General features: G+C 35.2%; 1 protein-coding gene across 2 annotated transcripts in view; it reads left to right on the top strand.

Moving 5' to 3' along the window:
* Positions 1 to 9,775, top strand: part of MED8 (mediator subunit 8) — a 45,963-nt gene extending 36,188 nt beyond the window's left edge. The window contains exons 11-12 of one of the 2 annotated variants that reach the window (XM_090007239.1): positions 6,572 to 6,632; positions 9,060 to 9,775. In XM_090007239.1, coding sequence (XP_089863365.1) covers positions 6,572 to 6,632; positions 9,060 to 9,244 — 246 coding nt within the window. In that variant the 3' untranslated portion in view covers positions 9,245 to 9,775. The remainder of the gene's footprint in view (positions 1 to 6,571; positions 6,633 to 9,059) is intronic. The other variant, XM_090007240.1, reaches the window with a different exon arrangement.
* The last annotated feature ends 8,846 nt before the right edge of the window (positions 9,776 to 18,621 follow it).

Consider the following 18,621-nt stretch of genomic DNA (forward strand, 5'->3'; position numbering starts at 1 on the left):
ATGCAATTGTTAATTTATTCTTAATTTGTTTGAGCAGATTAGGGTTATGTAATATAATTGTTTTACAGTGTTCAACGACATATTATTTGCCTATTGCTTATTATTGATTGATTTTATGTTGTATACATGTTTTTTATTATGTTTTTTATGTTTTTTATGTTTTTCATATTTTTTTTATTTTTTATTTATTTTGGGTACCGCCTGCGTAGGCCTTTTTAGAGCCTCATCGCCTAGGCTCCACCTAGCGCCTATGACAACTAAGGCCCTATTTACCATGTTTTAACTTTTATTTCTTTATTTTTCTTGAACTTTTTCTCAGCATAACCCATGGATTTAAATTTTTTTTCCTGATTCTGAGTCCAAATACTATAACATTTATTTGACAAAAAAAGTCTTGCCCACTGAGGAAAGTTGCTTGTGCATTGACCAGTTGAGCATAATAGTGTAACGAAATGAGAACAATCTCACAAACCACAACCCAGTAGGGTTTATGCACAAGAGGCAAGAAGATAACCCAATATGGGTTCAAACACCAATTACCACTAAGGGCCAAAACCAACACTTTAAAAATAGTAATATTATTGCATGTGTTATGCACATAAAATGCATAACATGAAATGGGGAAATGACCCTATATTTATACAAGTAAATGGGAATGAGAGACTCTCTTCTAGTTGTTGGGGAGCTCCTTATGGCTCGAAATCTAGCCATTGGGAGGCCCCAATGACTCTATTAGTCAAGGTCTAAAAAACCCTTGACTATTACACTTATTACAAAAATAAATAAATAAAAATAAAAGACAGTTCTGCCTCTAATGGGCAGATTCTATTACAAGGTCAAAAAGATTAAAATACCCCTAGATGGTATTACCTATTACAATTATAAATTAGTATATATATATATATATATATATATATATATATATATATATATATATATATATATACCAAGTACAATATCTTAACACCCCCCTCAAACTCATAGTGCCACAATCGAGAGTTTGCCAAGGAGGAATTGAAATCTTGGTGATGAAAGCGCTTTGGTGAATAAGTTTGTCAATTGATACTTAGATGGTACATGCAGCAATGTTATGGTCTTCTTCAAGAATTCTTCTTTGACATAATAACAATCCATTTCGATGTGTTTGGTTTGCTTATGAAATGTGTGATTGCCCGCGATATGATGTAAACTGTGATTTTTTTGTAATATAATGTTGATGGTTTTGCTATGTGAACTTCTAAGTCTTCTAACAATTGTCTCAACCACACCAACCTAGTAGTAGTTGTCATAGTTCGGTACTCTGCTTTTGTGAAAGATAGGAATACCTTTTGTTGTTTCTTGCACTTTTATGAAATCAATGAATCACATACAAAGACACAAAAACTTGTAGTTGAGCATCGACCATTCACATTTCCACCTCAATTAGAGTTTGAATATGCAATGACTTCTAGCGGAAAAGAAGATGACAAAAATAAACCATATCTAATAATGTTTCTAATAATCCTCCTTACAACATTCATATGCACTCTAGTTTGAGCATGCATGCTGGAGTTGACTAATAGAGTGAATGACATTATCAATATCAGGTCGAATAATAGAAAAGTAAGTTAGAACTCCAATCATATGTCTATATGAAGTTGGGTCCTTGAGAGGTTCTTGATCATCCTTCTTCATCTTGACATTAATGACCTCTAGAGTATCAACTCGTTTTTCATAAAAAATCCATGATCCTTCTATTATCTCGACTGCATACTTAGTCTGTGATAAAAAATATCCATGAGGTGAAGATTTGTCTTATGAAACTTAAATACCAAGAAAATAATGTATAAAGCCAAGATTTGTCTTATCAAAGTTAGTTTTGAGAACATCTTTGATATGACTAACTCCCTGCTTATCACATTATGTGATAATCTTGTCATCCACTTAGAGAATTAAGATTACTATACCTGTATTAGAAGACTTGTTAGTATAACAAAATTCAAAACCTAGTTAAATTATCACACTATGGAATCGATCATACCAAGCCTTAGGGGCTTGCTTTAGGCCGTATAAGGCCTTTTGCTAGTGATTTTTTTTTCATGTGCCAACTCTAATCCTGCGGGAGGTTTTATATAAACTTTCTTATTAAGATTATCATTAAAAAAATATTTTTAACGTCCATATGAAATATGGGTCATTTTCTAATCGATGCTATAGTAACGAGTAGTTATTCAAGCAACTTGAGCAAATGTTTCTTCATAGTCTATTCTGTACTCTTGACTATACCCTTTAATTACAAGCCTAGTTTTATGTCTCTCTAATGTCCCATCACTTGTGGTTTTAATTTTGTAAACTCATTTATACCCTATGATTTTCTTTACTTAAGGTAATATTTGAATTCCCCAAGTTTCTGCCTTTTCTAGAGCTTATAATTCATTTTTCATGGCTCTAATCCATTCTTGATGACTCTTAACATCATTTTAATAGGACGGTTCTACATATGAGTGGATGGCCATAAAACAAGCTCTGTGCTTGGGTTCAAAGGAGTCATAGGACACAAATCTACTAGGGGCTTTGGAAATCCTGATTGATTTTCTAACACTAGATAGATCTATGTCTTGATTTTGAGAATATCTTTCCAAGGCACATGGAGAATGATCTTCGGTACGAGTGTAGGTTTGCACTTCATTATGTGTTTCAACTATGTCATTAAGACTCACTTTATGAGTGTCCTCATTGTCACTGTCATGCGCATCATTAATGTCATCATCATTGTTCTCATGAATACTATCATTGTCAACAACTTTTTCATGATCATTAGCAGGATAAAAAAGAAAGGAATACTCATAATGTTTCTTGGATTCATCCTTATCAAATCCATTTTCGTTTTCAAGGAAAATAGCATTATTGAAATATAAATTGTCTTTTTTAATTTCATAACATCTATACCCGTTTTTATTTTCAACATATCCCAGAAATACACAATGAATAACTTTAGCAGAAAGTTTGTCATTTTTGTTAGAAAGGACAAAACATTTACTACAAAAAAACTCTTAATCTTTTATAGTTGGGAGGAGTTTTAAATAAGTTTTCAATAGAAGAAATATTTTCAAGAGTGAAGGTATTCTATTAATCAAATAAACCAGCAGCACAAGAGCGACTTTGACCCAAAAAGTTTTTAGAATATTTTTTGATATAAAAAGGGCCCCAGTGGTCTCAATAATATGCCAATGTTTCCTTTCAGCTAGGCTATTTTGTTGAAGAGTATAGAAACAAGATTTTTTTTGAATAATTCTATGATGGTCAAGATAAATTTTTAAATCATTGGGCAAAAATTTTCCTCCGGAATTGGATCTAAAAATCTTAATGTTTGCTTTAAATTGTTTTTTAACATAGTGGTGATTTTTTTTAAAACAATCAAATACTTCATATTTGTATTTAAAAAAATATATTCATGTATGTCTACTATAATCATTCATACAAATAACATAATATGATACTCTTCCCTTTGACACAACTGGTGTTGGTCCCATACAACCGAATGTACCAAATCAAATGGTTCTTTAGATATAAAATGACTAGATCCAAAAGGTAAGGATTTTATTTTTTCAAGAATACAATCTTTACAAACCAAATCCTTTTCATTACAATTTGCAAGGAATGAAAACAAATATATTTTTGACATAATAAGATGTTCTAATCTCTTATGGCAATTTTTTGTCTCTTTTTTCACAAAATTACAAAAAAAAACATGTTTTGATGGTTCAAGATTGTCAATGAAATAAAGATCTCCACTTTTATGGCATCACCCAATCGGCTTCCTGGACTAAAGATCCTGCACCAAGCTACCACTAGATGAAAAAGATATCTTGTTCCCATGGTCCGCAATTTGATAAACGGATATAAGATTTAAATTTAATTTTGACACTATTTTAACATTTGGTACATAAAAGGTTGACATTTTTGCAAAATCTCAAAACTGTTGATTTTTAAAGAAGTTCCATCAATGGTTGAAACATAAGAATTATTTGGCTTAATATGACATTCGGATATTTTGGACTCATTTGGAGTCATATGGAAAGATACACCATAATCAAGAATCCAAGAAGTCTTAATAGGATAAATGCATTTAGACATGGTCGCACCGGAGAGAGAAATGACTTGATTTTTGAGTAGTGGTTGTAGTGCCTCCATGAGTTGTGCTGGTGACATTGAGCCAATACTTTTGGAGCTTTCATCTACACAATTTCTCTCAAATGATGACCCTACGAAGGCCACTTTTTTTCATCTTTATCTTCTCTTCTCCTCTTAAGGCAAACCGACTTGATGTGACCTAGCTCATTGCAAAAATGACATTATATTCTTCTTGTGTTTATAGTCATTTGAGCTTCTTTCAAAGTGAAGAGGCTTGTAAGTTCTTGTATGATTTTCAAGTCTTGACATAGTAAGAACTGAGTCTTCATGTTTGGAGGAGGTGAGTTTCTTCAACTTATTCCATAGTTGCTTCTTCTAATGTTTCAACTATGTTGGGAACACCTCTATGCAAAAGTGCAGACTTAGTACCCTTAAATTCAGGTCTAAGTCCATTTACAAATTGATAAAAATGCTTTGTATTAATTTGTTTTTCACGAAGCTCTATATCCATGGGACAATGTCATTTAGGCTCTAAAATATTTAACTCATCCCAAAAGAGAGATAGAGCATTATAGTATTCTCTTATACTCGTGTCTCCTTGGGTCATGGTCCTAACCTTTTATTGAAGATTACATACATGAGTGATGTCCTTTAAAAAATACATATCTTGGAAATACTTCCAAGCATCACTTGAAAAATCAAATTTGGCTAGGCTAGAGTACTTTTTTATATCAATATTATTGATGAGCCATGCCATAATCTTGGAATGACCCATCCTCCATTCCTTCTATATTTTTTCATATTCGGCAACAACTTTGCTCATGTCGTCTCCTTAGAGTGGCACTTCTTTACCATTGTCGATCTTTGTAAGCTTGAGTTTGGGCTATTTCTCAGTCCCATCTATCAATCCCGATAGACCTTTGATCCAAATTTGATGTTTGACAATTGATGCCTACATTACATAGTTGCAGTCATTTAGTCTCAGGAGAATGGCAACAATGTTCTCTCGGCCTTCTTCCATGGTGATGTCGTAAGAGTGAAGGAGAGATAGAATAGAGCAAGAGAGAGGGGAAGGAGATGAGAGGAATAATGCTCTAAAGAACCCCATGAGCCTCACACACGATCCACGAGCTCACATTCACACGAGCAACTTGTCTTTAAGAGTCAATTCACTAAAGCTTTGATACCATGTAATGAAATAAGAACAATCTCACAAACCACAACCCATAGGGTTTATATACAAGAGTTAATAAGATAACCCACTATGGGTTCAAACACCAAATGCCACTAAGGGCAAAACCAACACTTCAAAAATAATAATATTATTGTAAGTGTTATGCACACAAAATGCATAACATGAAATGAGGAAAAGACCCTATATTTATACAAGTAAATGGGAATGAGCGACTCCCTTCTAGTTGTTGGGGAGCTCCCAACTGCCAGAAATCTAGCCGTTGGGAGGCCCCAACAACTCTATTAGTCAAGGACTAAAAAGCCCATGACTATTACACTTGTTACAAAAATAAATAAATAAATAATAAAAGATAGTTCTGCCCAGTGGCAGATCCAGGATTTTGCTTAAAGGGGGGCAAATTTTTTATAATAAAATAAAATATAAAACTAAAATATAAAGAGGAGGATTTTGCTTAAAGTGGGGCAAAAAAAATTATAATAAAATAAAATATAAAACTAAAATATAAAGGGGGGCAATATAATTTTTAATGAAAATTTTCAAAACTTCCTGGTTCCACCCCTGGTTCTCCCCCTAATGGGCAAATTCTATTACAATGTCAAAAGACTAAAATACCCCTAGAGCATATTACCTATTACGATTATAAATGAGTATATATCTATGATATATAGTATACACATACATACATATATATATATATATATATATATATATATATATATATATATATATATATATATATATATATATATACCAAGTACAATATCTTAACAAATAGTTTTGGAATTTCAATAGGTCAATTTGCTGTATAATCGGTAGAGATCTGACATGTAGGGCTTGTTACTGAATCATAATCCTCTTTTAACATGTATGTATTGTTTACTCATTTTATGGAATGCTTTCTTAAATGTATTTGATGTTCTAGTTTGCAATATCTATCATATCAAAGAAGGTTCGTAGTTATACAGAAAATCACTTAAAATAGATGGGATATCTGATTTTAATTGTGTCGATTGGAGTATCTATACTGCACAGAAAGTTAAACTCATATGAATATGAAATCTTGTCTTGGTGATACTACTTACTGTTCATGGCTATTATTTCTCAAAGTTCTTGATGCAAATGTCCACTCACAGCCATACATGTGCATCTCTCTCTCTCTCTCTCCAATGCACGTGCATGCATTGGAAATGATTTTATGCCTTACTATAATGTCAAACTGCACTTATGTTTCTCTGATTTGTGTTTTTCCTTTATTGTGTTCAGTTTGGTTCAACTGGTGGGCATCCACAGCGTAGTCATGCTTCGCAAATTCTAGGTGACCAAAGTATGTATCTCATATTATTTTGATTTCCTTTTCATTGGATATTGACAATCCAGTGGCTGCTATTTGGTCAGGAGTTTTGAGAGAGCAGTGGAAACTATGTTGTTGTCAATGAAAATTCACCTTAGTTACAAAATCACATTCGTTGTGATATTCTTGGTGAAGGCATTTGTTGGAGATTTCAAAGGACTGAATCGTTTTGGATTAATATCATGGAAAAATATGAACAAAAGAAAACGGGACAAAATTAAGACGGATTTAGAATTCAACAAAACTAATGACATGGCATGATCATCTCAAATTTCTTTTTTACTTCGTTCTCTCTTCCTTTTCATTGATCCTTCTTCTTCCTTTCCTCCTGTTTTTCATTTCATCATACTTCATTTATTTATCTTCCTTCTTTCACCTTCTCTATTTTCCTCCAAAAAGAAATTATTGTCTATCTTTACCATAAGACCCCACTGCCTTGTCATCAATGTTGGGATACTGTTATGTGTGTAGGTAGGTTGAAAGGTGGGAAAAAAATCTTTGTGTGCATTATGCGCTTTCTCTTGCCTAATTGAACTTTTTTTTTGTGTTTTCTGGATAATAAATATATTTTTTTTGCTTTTAGTTATAGTTAACATTATCATCAAGAAATTCACTTTCTCACGTCATTTCATGATATTCTTTCTTTGAGGTGTCTAAAAACCTAAATATAAGCTATTCTAAGTCTCATCCTATGTCTGACTTAGCGTATCTATCCTGTGTTGACACTACACACTAGAACACTTCATGGACAAAGTCAAAATTAATGTTGGATGCAATCAACATTATACCATGAACTTTATTTATTTTCTTTTGTGATCTTGATTGCTCATTTTGTATTCACTTGCATTTTTTATTTAAAATTTCTCATAAATATATTACAATTTCAACTTAGTTTTAATATTTGATATTTTTAATTATAGTAATTTAGAATTATTGTTCAGGAATTTTCACATGAGATGATATTCATGAGCTATGTCACATGGGTGCGGGTGCCGGTGCGTGGATTCAGCACTTCCAAAAAAACCAGGTGCGGGGGTGCGGCAGGGGCAAAAATGTAAATATATATATATATATATATATATCATGTATAGTGTATATGTATGAATGTATGGTAGCTGTTAAGGTCCATGACATTTATGCCCAACTTACTTTTTACCATTTTTTTATCTTATATGGTTGTCCCCAAAGATGAAAGTGATGAGTTGTGGAGCCTGATTCATTGTTTTTTCCCCTGCAGGAAGGGGGGGTCCGGGGGCTCCACAAAGAATTTTTTTTTAAATTCCGCAGCCCATTTCATAGGGCAATTTTTTTTTAAAAAAAAAAAATCCCCCAAAAAATGGACAAAAATGACCCTGGGTGTGGTCAACGCACCCAGGGTCGGGTTGACCGCACCCGCACCCGCGTCGAGTCGCGTCGACGCGGGTGCGGCACCCTGCTAGCCGAATCCCTGTGACATAGTTCATGAGTATAAGGCCATCTTCTTTTGTCCAAATTTTTGAGAACTATCGTGTTATACCCCAAGTTTATCCGCATAGTGTCCCATTCCTGCACTCATATCCATGTGACTTAGGTCTCATCTGTTTGAATCTATTGCAAAATTATCTTTGGTAATATCATATTCTTGTAATAATTCCTATTTCTATTTTTTGTAAATCTCTTTTTTTTGTCAGTCTTTGGATTTTGAAGATTTTCTCGGAGAACTTATTGTTTTAAATGTCTGAACTTTCATCGTTTATGTTATATTCATGGCTATGCTTTTAATCACTGTGAACTTTTTACTTTAGTTTTTCTCCCTAAATAAAAGTTCTTGTTTTTTGTTTGTATCACAGGATTTGTTCAGAAACTTTCTCTACTATTATTGATCTCTTTAGGCATTCTGGTTCTCGGATAAGTTTGTGAGTTGTGACAATGTCAACCAATACATGTTTATAATCTACTGCAATGTATGCTTTCCTCCATCCACCCCACTTCACACCGATTAAAGGGTCTAAGCAGTTGGATAAATCCTATCCAAATTGAGAAACTGAATACTGAATCTATTGGACCTCACTCAACCTGATTTTAATAGACCAATCAGTCTGGTCCATAACTTGGACCCATTTGTAAAAATGGGCGAGATCTTAGTTATGCAAAATGACCTGCACCTTATTTCTGATCTAATTGGTCCATTGTAATATGCACCTAGACTAGACCACTGTGAAACTGGGCCCAGTTTATACCCAAACCAATATATGTCCATACGTATAAGTTGAATTAACAAGGACACAAACAGATAAAAAAATCAAATAATTTATTACCAACTTGAACTGTACATGATTATACACATTCCAGATTATGAAATTAGTCAATCTTGCCAATGACTTTATTCAAAACTAACAATCCTTTTCTTCAATGTTGCAGTGTTTAACATGGGCGGAACAAACTCCACAAGCATGATGCAGATGCAACAGCAACAACATAGTGTGCAATCTGGATTTGGGGGCTTGCCAACCAATACTCAGAATCTACAGCCTGGTCTTGCAGCTCTTCAAAATGTGTCTCAAAATCCCAACTTCCAACAGCAGAGGCAACCACCCCAACAATGATGAGACTTGCAACCCTGTTCTGTTCCATCTGTAGGAAAGTCTGCGTGCGTCCATTTTCAAGTGTTTGTGTCATGAAACCATTCCAGTATACCTCAAAGTTTTTATTCATGTTACCAGGAGTCCTTTTCAATGCAAACCATATTTTAGAGCTTGTTGGGTTTGGCCTAAACTGGATAAATCTTGCCGGTTAGATTAACTTGGGATCCCTGACAGGTTTGGTATTTGATCCTGTAACCTTGCCAGCGAGGAGAGGATGATGTTGTACCCAGACCCAGCAACAGGGAGTGTTCGGCTTCTGGTTGACAACATTGTCAAAATTTCTCAAAAGTAGGCTAATGTTGGAAGTCAGGTCATGAGGATGGAGATCAGGCGATCTGGTTTTTGTCTGACAAGGTAGAGATACGTTATGGAGGATGACTACAAGGTTATCTTTATACTTTTCACATTTAACAAATGTTTTAATCAGCCTTCATAATTAGCTTAACAAGGTTTCAGGTTCATATCTATTGAAGATTATATTTTTTTCAGTAATTTGTTTTCAAAGACTTCACAAGCTTTTTCGGTTCTTGGTGTAAATCGGAACTAAAGCGTGCTGACCGTCCATCGCGCTCATTGATGGATGGTCAGCTTACAAAAACAAAAAAAAATCACATCAAAAACAAAAATTTTGGGCAAAAAGACCTTTAGGGGGCGTTTGCATGTCACGGGAGGGGGTGTTGCGGCACCCCCTTCTGTGGAGTCCACTGCCATGGAAAGGGAATCAGACTTCTCCCCCCCCCCCCCCCCCTCTCCCCTAATGCAACTTTATAGTGCTTTGGATCTGCGTAGCTCTTCTGACGGTTTTGAACGATCAAAAGTCTCTTACGAATCAATTGTACCAGATTTGTGTAGTGATGCAATACTATAGGTGCCTCGATCATTCTATCACCGACCTCACTCCAACAAACTGAGAACCTACAAGGTCGCCCATACAATGTCTCATGAGGAGTCATGCCGATACTCGAATGATAGATTTATTGTAGGAGAACTCGACTAGCTTTAGATGCTTACTCCAGTCGCCATTTCATTCTAAGGCACAAGATCAAAGCATACCCTATAGGGTCTAGATTATCTTCTTCGACTGTTCGTTTGTCTATGAGTGAAACGTCGTACTGAACTTAAGCTTTGACCCTAAAACTTTCTGAAGTTGACCCCAAAACTTTGACGTGAACCATAAATCTTTGTCTGAAATGATCAAAACAGGTACTCCATGTAATTGATGTAACTTTTTAAATAAAACATTTTAAAATAATATTTTCAATAAAAATGTTTATATAAATCATGCATCAAATCATAAAAACTAATTCATACTAGTGGTGAAGTCCAGGTCGATCTCAGAGAACGAGAAAATATTTTGTATTCCACAAATAACTAAGTTATTCTTTATTATCTTGAAAAGAAAATTAATTAATTAACTAAAATAAATAAATGAAGTATTGCCCTCTGCGAATGGCTGAAACAAATAAAATAATAGTGTCTTATTACAAACCCAATTAATAAAATAAAATAAATTCTAATCTAGAAAGAAGACAAAAGTTTTTAGTGCTTCGAGTCTCTAGTCCTCTTGATGTTGGTTGAATATATGTTATTTTTTTCTTCTTATTTGAGGGCTCCCTAAGGGGCTTGAAGGGCCTTTTGAGGGGACCTTTTAGGAACCTTACTTTTGAGGCCTCACCACATGTCTAAACGCTTTCCTGCAACAATAAACAGACGAAACACAAAATAGAGAAAGAAAACTATGAGAAAATCACGTTAGTTTTGAAAAAAATCACAAAAATACTAAACAAACTATTAAATAACGTACTACAAGACAGAATAGCATAACAAATAATATAACTAACATGAACTAAGTTATGAAATTAATTAACTAAAAGACAGATTAGCATAACTAATTAACTAGCTAACAAGAAACAAGTTATGGAATAAACTAAGAACAAATACCAAGAAATAAACTAAATTAAACTAACAATAAAACGTGAACAATATTTAGCATAAAATAACTTATCTAACTTGAATTCTATACTAACCGAATTTTAGAAATAATTTTAATTAAATAATTAATAAAGCAAATAACAAATTGATCTATCTAACAAAAATCAATAATTTAATTGCAAGAAAATAAAATTAGCTAATGTAATTAAAGCAAATAATTGAAATCTAATTATTCTAATGACATAAAACTAAACCTAAATGAATTTAATTACCAAGAAAAACATATTTAATATTGAATTAAAAATCAACTAATTAACAAAATATTAAAACTACCTAAATCAGCTAAGAGGATTTCTACCTAAAAAAAATGATAATTTATTAACAACTAAATTATTATATAAATACGGAAAATATAAATTTCAAATTGTAAATAAACTCAACTAATTGTTGATAACAATAATTAATTCTACTCTAATTTGCTGAAATAAAAAAAAACAATTAACTATCTACTCTACCTACCGATTTCTAATATAATGGAATAACGAATTAAAAATTAATTAAAGCTAAACTAACTAATCTAACATGCTGGAAATAATTAAAGACATAAATAAACAAGTTTATGAAAGAAAAACATGCAAGAAATGATTAAATCTACTTATTGCCATTCATAAATTAACAAGAAAATAAAAAACCTAATCGGATGATATTATTGTGAAACATTTAATTAAACTAATGTTTGAAACTAAACTAACTAAATCTAAGAAAAACATTTAATTAAACTAATGTTTGAAACTAAACTAACTAAATCTAAGAAAACAACAACAACTATCGTGAAACAAGATTAACAACTAAAAAATGATTATCTATTGGCATGCAAATCGAGAAAATGATTCTTTTATGATTTTATTTTTTTTCTTTTTAAGTTTTCAAATGCAAGAAAACTAAACTAAGCTAGATTAAATCAAATGAATATGCAATGACATGCTTTATTGTATGCAAAACAAAACTACGATGAAACAAAAAAGAAGCAAACTGTATGATCTGCTTCTAACGGATGGGTTGAGAAGAAGATGGTCTTTCCCACTGCAATCAAACGAACTCTGCTCTCTCTATGACAGAGGAGATGTGAAGAACTGACGATGACGGAGATTAGAAGAAAGATTAAAAAGCATAAGAAGCAAGAAGAAAGAGGTAGGCAACCAATCGATCAAAAAAGGAAAAAAAAGGGAGGCAGAGAGGCGAGAGAGGGGGGGTGCAGGCTATAGGGCTGAAAAAATGTTTTCCTCTCTCTCAAAAATACTATTTATGTTAAGAGAATTAAGGTAACACATTTTTTTCAGAAAACTCTAATATATTTTTAGAAAATTCAAAATAGTGTTTTTGAAAAATGTGTTTCACAAAACTACCTCTCCTAAACTAAATAAAATATGACTTAGACACTTCTACACTAATTAAAACACTTATCAAAACGTTATAAACAAAAGTAAACATTGAAAAAGTAGGAAAGTACTTAAAAACACAGTTTTTCATTTATTTTTAATGTAAATGCAGTTTCTCACAAATATCGATAAGACTGGGTTTTTAATACGATTTTTCACTGAATCATGCATAAGATAATATGAATAAAATGCAAAATGTATGCATGATCAAATTCTTTTGTGCTTATCGTTTGCTAGTCATCGAGCAAACTGAAGCAAAAAAAAACATAACGAATCAAAACAAAGACTAACTCACTTTCGTAGGAATCACGGTTGCATTTAGCATATGCAACAAGCTCTTTAAACCTCTAGGTTACCTCAGTGGACGAGTAAGGTCTCATGAGAGTTTGCAGTGATGCTACCCATAAACATCTCTGTCATGTATGCATAAAAATTCAACTTCAAAAAGCATTAGGAAGTTAAGGAGTTTGTTTATACAAATATTTTATACCATTACATTTTCAAAACATAATTAGAGTCTTTTACAGACCACCACGGAATAAAATATTTTCTTTTACTTTTCTAAATATCATAATTATTTTATACTTTATTCTCAAAAACTCAAATACACACATGTCATTATTTACTCATCCACACTCATATATTTTCTGCAATGTATTCTCAATACTTATTCTTAAGTAGTGAATTTTTTTCTTTTATGCACTTTTCTTTTTTTAAAAAACAATCACACTTTTTCTTTCTTTTTGTTGAGCACTATATCAAATTTCCAATTTTCATGACCCATGTAACGAGCTTTGAGTCAGTGACTCCTAGGCCAGACGACCTTAGGGCACCAGATACAAAGTATCCCTCAGACTTAATTTTTTAAGTTACTAGACCTTCAATTTTCATAATTTTATGTATAGTTTGTTTCTCTGTCATGTGAAATATCAACATCTATTAGGCTCTCTATAAAGTCTATATAACGGGCTTTCGGGTCAGTGACTCCCGAGCCAGATGGCTTGAAGGCACTAGGTGTAAACACCCCTCAGCCTGTACTTGCTCAAATAAAATAGGCCAAAGATATTAACTTAGACAAATGAGTGATTTTCTTCGTTATTCTTTTTGACATAGGAATCAAACACTTTAACTTGTGTCTAAGCCCAACTACTAGAGAATACGAAGACATCAACAACTAAACGTATGCTCATTTTCACTTTTTGAGCTCTTATTTTCAATGTTGTTCATTTGCTTAGTTTTTCAAAAGGAAACTATGCATATTCATACTTATGATTTAAAATAAACTCTAACATGCATCTATCGTCATTTCTTTGAAATCCATATAAACAACCATAGTTTTCTAGATCAGTGTCAGAAAAAAAATTGTGGGGCTTAAAAATTCTCTAAAAACATTAGATTATGTAAAGCATTAAAAGCCCAATTTTTTATGAGTTTTTATCAATGTGCAAGTACAAAGATAGAAATAAATTTAAGTGTGCAAATTACACCCTCCCCCATGCTTGAATGACACTATCCTCAGTGGCACTTCTCCATGCTTTCATAAAATTGAGTGAATGCATATGAGAACAAAAATAAATGGGAGAGAAGTAGTAGAAGTCACCTGATCCACGTTGTGGAACCTTACCTGATACGGCATGAGAATGGCTCTTCATAGGTTTCACTCGTCTACCTGCTATACAACTCATAAAAATATACCAAAAATGCAATGCATACATCATCTATCATTCATGCTCATGAATAAAGAAATAACAAACGTAACCTAAGACAACTATGAAAGAACCAAAAATCTAATCCTAAAAATACAACATAAAAACCCTATGTACTGCCTCACTCATCAACGAGGTCAATGACCTCGATGTCCTAATTAACCACGATATCAGAAATATAGGGCTTCAGTCATTGCCTATTGATCATAAACATGTCACCTGTTCGAGGGTCCAAAATATCAATAGCACCATGCGCAAAAACTCTCTAGACTATGAACAGGCCATCCCACCTAGACTTCAGCTTTTCGAGAAAAAGATGGAGTTGCGAATTATAAAGTCAAACCCTCTACTCAGGCTCGAACGGTCTTTGCATAATGTGCTTATCGTTAAAATGCTTGGTTTGGGCCTTGTAGATTGTGGCACTCCCATACACATCGTTTCGCAACTCCTCGAGCTCACTCATCTACAATCTTCTCTCCAAGCCAGCTTGGGCGATATCAAAATTGGATTTTTTGATTGCCCCAATTCAACAAGGAGATAACATGGCTTTCCAAAAACCAATCGGTATGGGGACATGCCAATTGGAGTCTTGAAAGCAGTCCTATATGCCCATAGGGCATCGTCAAGGCGCTGAGACTAGTCTTTGCGGTCTGGCCGGATTGTCTTTTCAAGGATCCGCTTGATCTCTCTATTGGAGACCTCAACCTGACCACTCATCTGTGGATGGTATGGTGTGGCAATTCGTTGATGCAGAGAATACTTCTTAAGTGAGGAAGCAACTTGAACATTCCAAAAATACGTACCGCCATCACTAATCATCACTCTCAAAACACCGAACCTACTAAAGATATTATGCTTGATAAATCGAAACACCTCTTTATGATCATTTGTCTGGGTGGACACAACCTCGACCCACTTAGAGACATAATCAACCATCACTAAGATATAAACAAAACCAAACGATGGCGAGAAGGGACTCATAAAATCGATGCCTCAGACATCGAAAATCTCTACGATAAGAATGGGCAAAAGAAGAATCATATCACGCTTGAAAATGCTACCTGTCTACTGACTGCATAAGCACCTCTGACAAAAATTATGAGCATCTCTATGAAGTGTCAACAACCAAAATCCAGACTAAAGGACCTTCGCAGCGGTTTTTCGGCTAAAAAAGTGGCCTCCACAGGCCAGGGAATGACAGAACTGTAGAATAGAATCGAACTCCTTCTCGGGGATGCACCTCCAAATCATCTGATTTGAGCATAATCGAAACAACTCAGGATCCTCCCAAAAATAATGTTTCATCTGTGACAAGAAGCGATCTCTCTCATTCCTGTTCCAATGCACAAGAAACTCTTCGGTCACCAAGAAGTTGATGATATGCACGAACTAGGGCAGACGCTTGACATGAAGAAGTTGCTCATCTAGAAAGGAATCATCCATCTGTCCCTGACCAGTGGATGTCTCCACCGTCAGTATGGATAGATGATCTGCTACAAGATTCTCGTATCCACTTTTATCTCGAATCTCGAGATCAAATTCTTGTAGTAGAAGGATCTAATGGATGAGTCGCGACTTGGCATCATTTTTACTCATCAAGTACCGTAGGGTGGCATGATCTGAGTAAACGAACCGTAGGGTGGCCTAATAAATATAAATGAAACTTCTCAAGGGCAAAAACTACAGGTAGCAGTTCCTTCTCAGTGATCGTATAATTCATCTGAGCATCAGAGAGGGTCCTACTAGCGTAATAAATGACATGAAATTTTCGTTCTATCTTTTGGCCAAGAATGGCTCCAACCACGTAATCAGAAGCGTCACACATGATTTTGAAATGTACTAACCAATCGGGAGATCTAAGAATAGGTGCAGTGGTCAGGGTCTCCTTCAGAGATAAAAATGCTTTCAAACAAACATCATAAAAAATAAATGGTTGGTCTTTCGATAGCAGGTTGCATAACAGTCTAGAAATCTTGCTAAAATCCTTGATGAATCGTCGATAGAAACCTGCATGCCCTAAGAATGAACGAACCTGTCACACCGAGGTCGGTGGAGATAATCTGGCAATTGACTCCACTTTGGCCTTATCGACCTCAATCTCTTTCTCAGACATAATATGTCCAAGAACAATCCCTTGTTGTACCATAAAATGGCTCTTCTCCCAACTAGGCATAAGATTTATCTTCATACAATGCTTTAGCACCCTCGATAACTTTAGGAGACAATCATCAAAGGAAGAGTCATAGACTGAAAAGTCGTCTATAAAAATCTTAAGGACGTCATCTATCATATGAGAAAAGATTGTCATCATTCACCGTTGAAATGTTGTCAGGGCATTGCAGATCCCAAACGACATTCTCCTAAATGCAAAAGTGTTATATGAGCAGGTGAACGTTGTCTTCTCCTGGTCCTCAGGGTCAACGTCCACCTGATTGTATCATGAATAATCATCCAGGAAGCAGAAATAATACTGGCTTGCGAGTCTCTCCAAAATCTGGTTGATGAATGGTAAAAAGAAATTATCCTTTCGTGTTGCACTATTCAACTTCCTATAATCAATGCATACTCGTCACCCCGTGATAGTCTTCATAGAGACACTTTCTCCCTTCTCATTCAGTTCAACGGTGGGCCCAGACTTCTTGGGGACAACCTGAGTGGGGCTCACCCACTGACTATCGAAGATAGGATAAATGATCCCTACGTCCATCCATTTGACTACTTTTTTATTCACCACTTCCTTCATGTGGGGATTCAATCCCCTTTGTATCTCTCTTGAGGGCTTGGCACCCTCATCCATGATAATCTGATGCATGCAAAAGGAGGAGTCTATCCCCTTTAGATCAACCACCGACCAACTAATCGCCTATTTATGCTCATGTAGGACCTGCAGAAGCTGACACTCTTGAGTGTCAATCAGGTCTGCAGAAATAATGACGAGGAGAGTCTGATCCTTGCCTAAAAAGGCATACTTGAGTGAAGTCGGTAAGAGCTTTAACTCAAGTTTGGGCGGACTCTCAATGGAAGGTAGGGCAGGCTTCTCTGCCAAATCAGGGAGTGGTTTGAAAGGCCAGGTCCAATTCATCTCACTTGATCGTCTATCAATCAATCCAAAGCTCTCTCCCTCTAGTGATTCATCAACCTCTTCCTGTTGTGGATCACTCAATGTCCAAACATGCTCCTCTTCTACAAGGTCCTGAATGAGTTTGACCTCGAAAGAAGCCTCATCGCCTGCAGGACCCATCGCGACATGAAAAATATTTAACCTCATCTTCCTATTGCCGAATGAAACATCCATAGCGCTTGTGCGACAATTGATGCACGCATTGGCGGTGGCCAAGAAGGGGTGACCTAAAATGTTGGGGGTTTGCCTCATATCATTCACTTCTGCCATATCCAAGATGATGAAGTCAACAGGGAAGTAGAAGTCTTCCACCTTGACAAAAACATCTTTAAGAATCCCTCACGGGACCTTGATCGATCTGTATGCCAGTTGTAGAGTCATAGGTGTCAGCTTCATCTCATTTAATCTGAATTTGTCATAAAATAAACCCAGCAAGATATTCATGCTTGCCCCAAGGTCGAGCAAGGCACGCTCAACAATGATGTCTTCTATAACACACGAAATATTAGGAGTTCATGGGTCCTTAAGTTTAGGTGGGGTTTGGTGTTGTAACATCGCACTCACCTGCTCAGTCAGATAGATCTTTTTTGGCACATGAGACCTTAGCTTCTTCTTCTGTATACAAAGCTCTTTCAAGAACTTTGCATATGCAGGGACCTACTGGATGGCATCTAGCATGAAGAGGTTTATTTGAATGTGCTTGAATATCTCAAGCATCTCTTGCATGTTCACTCCATGTTTGCCGAACGACTTCGATCTCTTTAATGCCTCAGAAAAAGGGGCTTTGGGGATATAGGATTTGGAAGGCTCAGAAGGAGGAGCCCTTGCACTTTCTTGAGGTATGACAGTAGGGACTGACTGCTTCTCACTAGATCATTTGCTTTCTTTTGTAACCTTCCTCAACTGGTACTACTTCTCACTCCTAAGGGTGACAACCCCTTGAGTCTGCTCCTGATGACCATCTGCTCTATGCAAGGCATGCATCGTCTCCTTACCCCTAGGATTCACCATCGACTGAGTGGGTAGTGTCCCCTCGCTTCTCCTGCTAAGCGCCTCATCGAGTTGTCACATCTGCGTCTCTAACTTGGAAATTGACTGAGTGTGAGAACTCAGGTTCGTCTTAATGACCAAAAAGGCCTG

The sequence above is a fragment of the Nuphar pumila genome, chromosome 5, assembly GCF_984573655.1.
Source record: "Nuphar pumila chromosome 5, dmNupPumi1.hap1.1, whole genome shotgun sequence".
NCBI classification, from domain to species: domain Eukaryota; kingdom Viridiplantae; phylum Streptophyta; class Magnoliopsida; order Nymphaeales; family Nymphaeaceae; genus Nuphar; species Nuphar pumila.